At 66.0% G+C, this 10,260-nt stretch overlaps 2 protein-coding genes across 4 annotated transcripts; one reads left to right on the forward strand and one right to left on the reverse strand.

The window, feature by feature from the left end:
* Nucleotide 1: 1 nt before the first annotated feature.
* On the reverse strand, nt 2–6,408 carry GCK (glucokinase). Of its 2 annotated transcripts, XM_052702356.1 has the most exons (11): nt 6,091–6,408; nt 5,761–5,791; nt 4,503–4,665; nt 4,259–4,413; nt 3,703–3,822; nt 3,538–3,633; nt 3,236–3,335; nt 2,968–3,151; nt 2,727–2,882; nt 1,371–1,604; nt 16–1,040 (listed from the first exon to the last, which is right to left on the reverse strand). In XM_052702356.1, the coding sequence occupies exons 1-11, from the start codon at nt 6,255–6,257 to the stop codon at nt 896–898; spliced, it is 1,551 nt and encodes a 516-aa protein (XP_052558316.1). In that variant the 5' UTR covers nt 6,258–6,408; the 3' UTR covers nt 16–895. The 2 variants fall into 2 exon arrangements, with proteins under 2 accessions (XP_052558317.1, XP_052558316.1); XM_052702357.1 differs by lacking the exons at nt 3,236–3,335; nt 3,538–3,633; nt 3,703–3,822; ... (2 more) ...; nt 5,761–5,791; nt 6,091–6,408 and having other exon boundaries at nt 2–1,040; nt 2,978–3,094.
* Nucleotides 6,409–6,753: 345 nt separating this feature from the next.
* YKT6 (YKT6 v-SNARE homolog) lies at nt 6,754–9,979 on the forward strand. 2 transcript variants are annotated; one of them, XM_052702367.1, is made up of 8 exons: nt 6,754–6,894; nt 7,813–7,924; nt 8,594–8,676; nt 8,823–8,923; nt 9,022–9,126; nt 9,197–9,262; nt 9,348–9,449; nt 9,667–9,979. In XM_052702367.1, the coding sequence occupies exons 2-8, from the start codon at nt 7,821–7,823 to the stop codon at nt 9,700–9,702; spliced, it is 597 nt and encodes a 198-aa protein (XP_052558327.1). In that variant the 5' UTR covers nt 6,754–6,894; nt 7,813–7,820; the 3' UTR covers nt 9,703–9,979. The 2 variants fall into 2 exon arrangements, with proteins under 2 accessions (XP_052558327.1, XP_052558328.1); XM_052702368.1 differs by having other exon boundaries at nt 6,787–6,894; nt 7,782–7,924.
* Nucleotides 9,980–10,260: the final 281 nt, after the last annotated feature.

A 10,260-nucleotide genomic window follows, 5' to 3' on the forward strand; every position in this document is an offset into this window, starting at 1 on the left:
CCGTGAGAGCTCTGGGGACGGGGGGCTGACGTGTGGGGACCTCAATGATGGAGCTATGGGGGGGCAGGTGGGGGCTCTGGGGACGGGGTCCCTGTGGGGACGTGGGGGTGGTGTGGTGATGGGGGCAACGCGGCGATGGGGGCCAGGCTGAGCCCAGTGGATCCCATCCTGTTGCTCCCAGCCAATCAAAGCACAGGAGATCCTTTTTTTGGCCACAGCCCATGAGAGCACAGGAGATGCTGCAGCTTTTGGGACTGATCAGAGCATGGCATCCCATGGCGGGGGCCACCTGCTCCTTCCCAGACCCCAGGTTGCCCCCAGATGACGCCTGCCCCTGGGAGGCCCCCATACCCTGGGGTGCCACTCGGCAGCCCCAAACCCCCAGGGCGTCCCCAGCCCCACGGGCTCCATCCTGATGTGTCACCCCACAGAGACCCTGCACCGCAGACCCCTGCGGGACACCCGAGGTGCCCTCATAACCCCCATGGGATCACCAGACCGGGGGCCCCCAGTTTTTAGCCCCACAATGATTGCTCTGAGCTCCACGAGGCGGCACACGTCACCACAGGGCTGTCACCACCAGAACCGAGCGGGCTGGGGATGCTGATTTCCACCGCTGGGACCCCCGGGCCAAGGGGCCGCCAGGTTTGGGGTCGCAGGGTGCTGCCCCACGGGTGGGGCCACAGCGCTCCGTCCTCATCCCCAGAACGGTCCGGGGGTCTCGGGGAGGGGACAGCAGAGGGCAGCCATGCAGAGCAACGCTGGGACAGCGTTCCCAGAGGAGAAGTCCACGCCGGCCCCGTTTATTGGGGAGCCCCGGCGCCATCGCAGCGCCAGCAGAGCCCTTCCCACATCAGTCCTGGCTCCTCGGCGCGTCCCCGCCACCCAGTCCGGCTCACTGCCCCATCATGCACGCCATCTTGCAGGCCACGGCCGAGATGAGCGCAGCCCCGCGCCCGCTGCCCTCCTCCGACTGGATGAAGGTGATGTCGCAGCCGGGAGTCAGCTGTCGTACGGTGGCGTGGAAACGGTCCTTGAAGCTGCAGGGGGACGAAGAAGGTTTGGGGTTGGGTGGGAGCAGGGTTAGGGCGAGGGGGAGGGTCGTGGTTAGGGGTAGGGTTAGGATTACAGTTAGGAGTAGGGTTATGGTCACAGTTAGGGTAATGGCTGGAGTTAGCACTATGGTTCTGGTTATGGTTAGGGCTAGGATCACAGCTGCAATGAAGACTATGGCTAAGGTTGGTGTTGTGTCCCAAGGTGGGGTTACGGATGGAGTTACGTCACGGTAGGGTTAGGAGAAAACGGAGCGTCGGGGCAACGGGAAGAGGAGGACGGAGGCTGGGAGGGGGGACGCCTCCCCACGGTCTCACCTGGGGTGCAGCTTGTACACAGAGCCGTCCACCCCCACGGTGATCTTGAGGGTCTCCTGGCTGCGGCTCTCCCGCATGCGGTTGATGACGCCCGCCAGCCCGGCGGAGCACATCTGCGCAGCCCGCGTGGACACGCTCTCGCACACCATGCGCACGATGTCGCAGTCCGAGCCCGAGGGCAGCAGCCCGAAGGCTGTGAGGATGTTGTAGATCTGCTTGCGGTCGCCTGAGTCGCTGCGGTGGGACAGAGCCGCATGTGGAATGGGGGATGGGTGTAGAATGGGGCCGTGGGGTGGCGTGGGGCACCCGTGGGACTGGAATCCAACTCTGCACAGCTACGGAGGGCTGGTGTGGGCCGATGGGGCAGGGAACCCCAGTGGGGATAGTTCTGGAGGGCTGGCACGGGATGAGAGAAAAGGGGGCCCCAAATTGGAGCAATGGGACAGGGGACACCAACCTAGGCCAGTAGGATGGGGGACTGCAGTGTGGGCAGCTATAGAGGGCTGATGTGGGGTGACAGGATGGGGGCTCCCAGTTCGGGACAGTCATTAGAGTGAGTTGGGCTGATGGCAAAGCAGACCCTGGTGTGGGACGCTGATGTGGGGAGATGGAGCTGCAGAGCTTGATGTCCAGCGTGAGGCAACAAGGCAGGGAACCCCAGCATGGGGCAGCTGTAGAGGGCTGTCACAGGATGATGGCACAGGGGCCTCAGTAAAGACAGTGAGAAACAGCTGCCGTAGGGTGATGACACAGGGCACCCCTGTGTGGGACAATCTGGTGGGGAGGGCTGGGGGAGGGGATCCCAAAGTAAGGCAATGGGATAAGAGAACAAAGTGGGATAATCTATGGAAGAGGGACTGCAGGGTAGGGCAGCTGTAGAGGGCTGGCGGGACATGAGCCCAGTGTGGGACGCTGGTGTGGGGAGATGGGGCAGGGGACCCCAGTGTGGGACGTAGGAGAGAGTAATGAGCAGGGGAGCTCAGAGTCCATCTGAGGAAATGAGGGAGGGAAGCCTGGTACGGGGCACTTGTAGGGGGTTGTCATGGGGTCACGGAATGGGGGACCCCAGTGTGGGGAAGTGGGGCAGGGGAGCCACACGTGGGGCCGTTCTGGAAGGCTGCCACAGGGTGATGGGGCACCTCAGTGAGGGGCAGACCGGTGTTGGGAGACGGGGCAAGGGAGCCCAGGGCTGGGGAGTGACGCGGGGAAGCCAATATGGGGCAGCTGCAGATCGTTGCCGTGGAGCGACGGGACAGAGGACCCCGCATGGGGCAGTCGGGAGAGGGGACGGGGACCTTAAGGTGGGGTGAGGGGACGGGGAGCATCACTGACCCCAGGCCCCCCGGCCCTCCGTACCTCTCCACCTGCGACACGAAGCGCGTCTCGAAGGCTCCGCGCGTCTTGAGCTTCTCGCAGGCCTGCCCGCTGAACAGCAGGTTCTCATCCACCAGCCGCAGCAGCACCAGCCGCACGATCTCCCCCATGTATTTTCCCCCGATGATCTTCTCGTAGCTGGGGACGGCGCAGCGTCAGCGCCCCGCTCCCCCACCCCACACATTCCATACGGGGAAGGAGCCGCCGCCGCCCCACTCCTTACAGCTGCTGACCGGGGTTAAGCGAGGTCTCGTCCACCACGCGGTCGTACTCCAGCAGGAACTCGTCCAGCTCCCCCGACGCCCCGAATGCTCCCCACTCCGTGTTCACACACATGCGGCCCTCGTCGCCCTCCACCAGCTCCACGTTGTGCATCTCCTCCATGTAGCAGGCGTTGCAGCCCGTCCCTGCAGGGATGGGGGGTGGCTTTGGGGTCTGGGCCCGCTCCGTGCCCCCTGGTATCGCCCCGCTGTGACCCCCTGGCTCCTTACCCACGATCATGCCGACCTCGCAGCGGTGGTCCTCGTAGTAGCAGGAGATCATGGTGGCAACGGTGTCGTTCACCATGGCCACCACGTCCATCTCAAAATCCTGCCAGGAGGGACACGGGGTGACGTGGGCACGGGATGGGGAGACGTGGTGACAGTGGGTACAGGATGGGGACACGCAGTGAGGGTGGGCACGGGATGGGGACACACGTGGCGACTGCAGACCCAGGGTGGGGACGCACACGATGGCGGTGGGTCCCAGGGAGGACACACGCGGTGACAGCGGGGCCGGGGGGACGGCTCACCCCGCGCCGTTTGATGGCGTCCCGCAGCAGCCCCACCACGTTGTTCCCCTCCGCTCCCGAGGCCTTGAAGCCCTTGGTCCAGTTCAGCAGGATGCCCTGGGGGGCACGGAGCGTTGGATGGGGGTCGCAGCGGCTCTGTGTCCCCCCGCCCCGCCATCCCCTCACCTTGTCGATGTCCTCGTGCCGCACGGGGAAGGAGAAGGTGAAGCCCAGGGGCAGCTTTTTGTGCTTCATCTGGTGCTTGTCCAGGAAGTCAGAGATGCACTCCGAGATGTAGTCGAAGAGCTGGGGACGGCAGGAGGGTTGTCACCACAGTGTCCTCATCCCTGGTGCTGCTGTGGCCCCGTCACCCCACCCCCACCCCCACCATACCCACACCGCTCCGCTCCCAGCGCTGCCACAGCCCTGCCGCCGCCACCAGCACTGCCATGTCCCCACTGCCCTGCCCCCAGAGCCACCGTGTCCCAGTCACCCCGTCCCCAGTGCCACCACGTCCCAGTATCATTCCCTGCATCACCACATCCCCATCACCCCATCCCCACCGCCATCATGACCCCATCATCCCACCTCCAGTGCCACTATGTCCCGGCCGCCCTGCCTATCCTGAGCATCACCACGTCCCCATCGCCCCATCCCCGGAGCCACCCTGTCCCCAGACTGGACACCAAAGGGGGACACCCCTCCTCCCTTGGCAGCGAGGACCCCCTTGGTCCCCGCTCACCATTTCGGCCGTCCCCGTCATGGCGTCCTCAGGGATGGAGTACATCTGGTGCTTCGTCTTCACCTTCCACTGCCCCTCCTCGCCCTCGCCCACCTTCACCAGCATCACGCGGAAGTTGGTGCCGCCCAGGTCCAGCGAGAGGAAATCCCCGACCTCTGCGGAGCAGCGTGGACACGCGGGGCGCCTCATGGCCACCCTGCCGCTCCCGCAGCCCAGGGCTGGGCGCAGCCCCACGGCTCCTTACCCGACCCCTCCGGCGTGGAGCGCACGTAGGTGGGCAGCATTTTGACCGACGCCTCCTCGTGTGTCTCCAGCTTCAGCCCGCGGTCCATCTCCTTCTGCATGCGGTGCATCACCTTCCGCAGGTCCTCCTCCTTCAGACGGAACTCCGACAGGATCTGCTCCACCTGCGGGGTTTCCCGGGGCCGTGGGACCCCCAGCAGTGGGCACTGAGGACCCCAATCCCCCGTTCCCCCCGCTGCCATCCCTGCTGTTTTCCTCCCGGCCGTGCCGCGGCCCCCAGCCAGCTGTGCTCGCTGCATTAAGGCCTCATTAGTCAGCGGGCCCAGGCTGCGAGCGCCACGGCTGTTTTCCTGCGGCTGCTGCTTTGCAAAGGAGCGAACCAACGGAGCCTTCGGGGTGACCCCAACAGAGCCTTCAATACAATCCCAAAGCAGTCCTCAGGACGAGCTCCCACAGTCTTCAGAAACTTTGGGGTGACTCCAATGGAGCCCTTGAGGTGACCCCAGCAGAGCCTTCGGGGTGACCCCCACAGCACCTTCGGGGTGATCTCAAAGGGGCCTTCAGGGTGACCCCAACGGAGCCCTTGAGGTGACCCCAATGGAGCCTTCAATGCCATCCCAAGGAAGTCTTCAGAGTGAGCCCAACAGAGCTTTTGAGGTCACCCCAATGGAGCCTTCAGGGTGACCCCAACAGCACCTCTGGGGTGACCCCAGTGGCACCTTCATGGTGACACAGAGCCGCCCCACACTGCTGGGCGCTGCTCCTCGCTGAGTCCTCCCCCATCCCTCCATGCCCACCCCAGCGCAGACACTTGAAGCCCTGTGAGTCCAACTTTGGGGTCTCAGCCCCAAGCCCCCCCATGGGGACACAGCACTGTGGTCTCGGGGTTAGGAGCACCACAAGGAGAAGCATAGCTGATGGCACCCCACGTGCAGCCCCCTGCCCTCCTGCCAGCCCCCTCCCCACAGTGCTGGCCCCACAGCTCTCTGCTCCCATTGTGGGGCTTTGCTTTGCATTCGGGTCTGTCCTTTCCCACCCAACACCAGTGCAGGACGCAGGGTCCTGCCGGGCTCTTCCTGGGGTCAGAGCCCACGTGCCCCATGCAATGCCCAGCGCCCAGCACCCACAGCCCAACCTGCCAGCACCTCAGCCCAGCACAGCCACAAGTGGGCCCGGCCATGGGGCTATGGTGCAATGGGGGTATGGGGCCATGGGGTGATGGTGCTATGGGGCTGTAGGGCCGCGGTGCTGGAGCTCACCTTCTCCTGCCGCCAGCTCTCCATCCTGCTCCTGTGGTCCAACATGGGGGCAGCCGTCGGTGCGGGCCGGACACCGCTGTCCCCCCGCGTCCCCCCGTGTTCCCCCCGCCCGGATCTCCGCCCTTAGCTCATGGGGTGCCCCCGGTCCCCCCCCACGGCCGTCCCGTCAGGAGGGCTCGGGCCCGGCTCCCCACATCCCGGGGCGGCCCTCGGGGTGCGGGGTGCCCGCAGGCCCTCCTCCTGCTCTGCCTGCTGCCCCGTGGGGCGGTGGGGAGGCCGTGGGCGCCCGGCGGAGCGGTGCAGCCCGTCAGCGGGCGGCAGTTGTCATACCAACCACTCCGTGTCCTGGTCACCACCGCCAGCTCTCCAGCGGTCCCATGGAGACGGGCGACCGCGGCTCCGTGACAAAGGTGACAGTGCGACGGCCGCCGGCCCCACAGCGCCGGGGGGAGCCCCACGTGGGGCCCAACCGGCGTGGCCCCCCAGGACGACCCCATAGCGCTGGCCCCATAGCGCGGTGCCTGCCCCACAGTGGGGTGAAGCTGTGGGGTCGTGAGAGAAGCGTTAGGGCGCACTGGGGGGCTGCCCCAGAGGGGGCCATTCTGTGGGGTGAGGCTGCCCCATGGGGCCGGACCCACACCTGAGGCCACGCCCAACGCGGAGGCCCCGCCCACCTCAAGGCCCCGCCCACGCGCCAGGCTCCACCCACACGTGTACCATGGGTGTGGCCCCACCCCATCTCGGGCGCCCCGCCCACACTACAGGCCACGCCCTTCCAGACGGACACGCCCCATAGGCCACGCCCCCTGCATAGACCACGCCCCCACTGATGAAGCCCAGCATCCAGACCAGGCCACGCCCACAAAAGGCCCCGCCCTTCGCCCAGCATGACGTCAGTGCGACGCTGATTGGCTCTCCCCGCTCCGATGAGGCAGGTGGGCGGGGTCGGCCATCCTGCCGTACTGTCATTGGCTGAAAGACGGAAGGAGGGCGCAGCGAGGGTGGCGCCTGCGCAAGGCAGGTGTGGCCCCGTGGCAGTGACCGGCGTTGGGGTCACTTCCGGTCGCTGCCTTTCTGCTTCCGGGTCCCAAGCTCTCCCCTCCGCCGTCGCTTACGAACAGCCCCGCTGCGCCGGTACCGGGCGGGCGCGGCCTAGGGGTGCGGGGCGGGGCCTGGAGGGGCCGGGGGCCGCAGGGGACCGGGAAACAGCAGGGCAGAGGCAGCGGAGCCGCGCCGGGAGCGCTGCGGGGCGGAGGCTGCGGTGATGGGAGCTGGGAGGGAGGGGACGTGGGGTCCCGGTGTGGTTCTTTTGTGTCCGGGGGAGCTTTAGTGGGTTCCCATTGCGGTGCTGGGGCTCCCGGCGGGCTGCACTGCCCGGTGGGTCTCGGTGAGGTCGCGGTGCTTCCCGTTGGGCTCTGATGGATTCCTGGGGGGGTTCTGGGGCGTTCCCGGTGGACCCGATGCGGTAGTGGTGGGGTTCCGGGGGGTCCCGGCGGTTCCCGTTGGGGTCTTGAAGGCGCTCGGTGGGTTCCTGGTGGTGTCGGAACCAGACCCGTGGGGTCCGGTGCACCCAGTGGAATCCCGGTGTGTCCCAGCGTCAAACTGGTGTGCCCGGTGGGGTCCCGCTGGGCTCTCGTTGGGGTCTTTGTGGGTCCTAAGGAAGTCCCCGCGTGCCCCAGTCCTCCAGGTGGGCTCTGAGTGGCTCCCACTGGGGTCCTGGGTGGAGTCCTTGTGGGTCCTGGTGCGCCTGCTGAGCTCCCAGCGGCTGCTCTTGGGGTTCTGGTGGTTCCTGTTGAAGTCCAGATGTGCTCAGGTCCTGGTGGAGTCCTTGTGGAGTGCTGGTTGGTCCCTATGGGGTCCCTGTTGTGTTTGGTGTGCCCAGCGGTGTCCCAGTGGGTCCCAGTGTCATCTTGCTGTGCTCAGTGAGGTTTCTTTGCGTCCCCGTGGGCTTCTGGTCTGGTCTGTGCCCTGTGGGTCCCAGCATGGTGCTGGCAGGGTCCCCGTGGTCCCCTTGCCCACAGGACGCCGCTCAGCGCCCCGCTCTGCCCGCAGCGCCCGCCATGAGGCTGTACAGCCTGAGCGTGCTGTACAAGGCTGAGGCCCGAGTGCAGCTGCTGAAGGCGGCCTCCGATGTCTCCACCTTCAACTTCTTCCAGCGGTCCAGGTGAGCCCCCGACCCCCCTGCGTCCCCAGGGTGCGTGGGGCCACATTCTGCTTCCACACAGGAGGCACTGCCTTCTCATTATATCTCACTGCCTAATTACAACCCGCTTTGTCTCCCTGCTGGGCGCTGCCCGCTCAGGACCAGCCGGTTCAGCCCGGAGTTTGGGAGGGCTCAGAGCCCTGTGGGATGGGGCAGCAGCTGTTGGGCTGCTCGCTCACAGCGCTCCAGTTCCCAGCCCTGTCCACACTGAGGGTTTGTTGGAGCCTCTGGCGCGTCTGGTTCTGCAATTGCAGCGATAGAGGGAAATGCTTTTAAGTAAAACCATCTCAAAAAACCATTCTTTGGGCCAAATAAGTGAGGGGAGAGGGGGAGTTGGGGCAGCCCTGTCACACATGCACTCGAAGGTGGATTGAGCGCGGTGAAGTGATCTGCAGAGCCCACTGCTGCTTATCGTGGCTCTTTGCCGAACGCAGACATTTGCTGCAGAAAGGCTGTGCCTGTGCTGGGGGAAAATGCCCTGAGAAATCCCAGCACAAAACCCACCAGTGTTTCAGTGGGGCTGTGGGAGGGGAAGATGGGCCATGGGGATGGGCCGGGGGTAGCCTGTGCCCCACAGCCCCATGGGGCCACGCTCCTGGGTCGGTGAGAGCCGGCGTTTTGTGCTCGCAGCGTGCAGGAATTCATGACCTTCACCAGCCAGCTGATCGTGGAGCGCTCGGAGCTGGGCAGCAGGGCCTCGGTCAAGGAGCAAGGTGAGCGCCGTGCCTCCTCCAACCGCGCCTCCCCTCCCCGTGCTGGGCGGGCTGGAGCAGAGCAGGTCCAGGCCTGGAGTCCTGCTGAGCTCCCTCCTGGAGCACTGAGGGGCTCCGGACCCCCCCCAACCCCCCTCTCTGCCCAGACTACCTGTGCCACGTCCACGTGCGCGGTGACGGGCTGGCCGGCGTGGTGATCGCCGACAACGAATACCCGTCACGGGTGTGCTTCACTTTGCTGGACAAGGTGAGCGGTGCAGGCAGGATTTGTGTGTCACCTCGGGGGCTTCCTGGGGGTCTGTCAGCTCTGTGCTGGGGGAACAAACCCCGCTCCCTCACACGCAGGTCCTGGAGGAGTTCTCCAGGCAGGTGAGCAGGGCAGACTGGCCCTCGGGGTCTCCTGCCACCATCAGCTATGCAGCTCTGGATGGATACCTCAGCAAATACCAGGTATGGGACCCGGGCTTCCGGGCTGCTGTACGCGTCACTGCTGCGCTGACGCTGCTGTCTCCTCTCCCAGAACCCCCGTGATGCCGACCCGATGACCAGAGTGCAGGCAGAGCTGGACGAGACCAAAATAATCCTGGTGAGGCTGCAGCTGCTGCCCGTCCCTGCTCCCCTCTGCTCCGTCATGGGAGCTCCGTGCCATCAGCACCGCTTCCTTTTGGCAGCACAACACTATGGAGTCATTGCTGGAGCGAGGGGAGAAGCTGGATGATCTGGTGTCCAAATCTGAGGTGCTCGGTGTGCAGTCCAAAGCCTTCTACAAGACCGTGAGTGCGCTTTGCTTCGCCTCGGGGCTTCCCTGTGAGCTGTGGGATGGGATGAGGGCAGCGAGAAGCTCGGCTTCCCAGCTGTGGCTGTGGAGCTCCTCGACCCCTCCAGAGGAGCCGAACCTCGCGGCTGCGGCTTTGGACACGAGCTGAGCTGTCGGGCCGAGGTCAGCCCACGGCTGGGGCTGCGCTCACGCCATTTCCTCCACCTCTGCAGGCCCGAAAGCAGAACTCGTGCTGTGAGATTATGTGACCCGGAGCCGGGGCTCTCCTGCTCCAGCTCACCGGGGCCTTCGCTCCCGTTCGGATCTCGGCCGCTCCCAGGACTGAAAGCAGAACCCCGCGGGCTCCTGGGCCGCAGCCTTACCCAAAAACTGGACTCAGCGGCCCCTGTGCCGGGGGAGCGCCGTGCCCCGCCGTGACGCCTGTCACACCAGCGAGTGCCTCGGCCGTGGGACGGGGAGAGAGGAGCCGGGCCCCCCTGCAGGGCCTGAGGCTGTGCGGGGAGCGGGGGGGCTTTTATGGGGCTGCTGCACGGGGGGGAGGGGGAGGGGAGATGGGTTTCTGTGGTCTGCGGTGGGCTGGGGGCTCCGTGCTGCGTTCTGCCCCCTTCCTCCAGCAGAACCAGGGGCCGTGGGGGCAGGGAGGCACCCAGGGGACGTGGCACTGCACGGGAAGCCCTGCAGCATGGCGCTGGTGGGGGCTGTCACCTTGGGAATGGGTCTGAACCCCCACTTCCTGCCTGGCCCCTGCGGGCAGGTTTGGGGCGTGGGGCTCCCTGCTCATCGCCCCGTGGCAGCCAGGGGGGTCT

Source organism: Tympanuchus pallidicinctus, unplaced genomic scaffold, assembly GCF_026119805.1.
Source record: "Tympanuchus pallidicinctus isolate F22 unplaced genomic scaffold, pur_lepc_1.0 scaffold44, whole genome shotgun sequence".
NCBI lineage: Eukaryota > Metazoa > Chordata > Aves > Galliformes > Phasianidae > Tympanuchus > Tympanuchus pallidicinctus.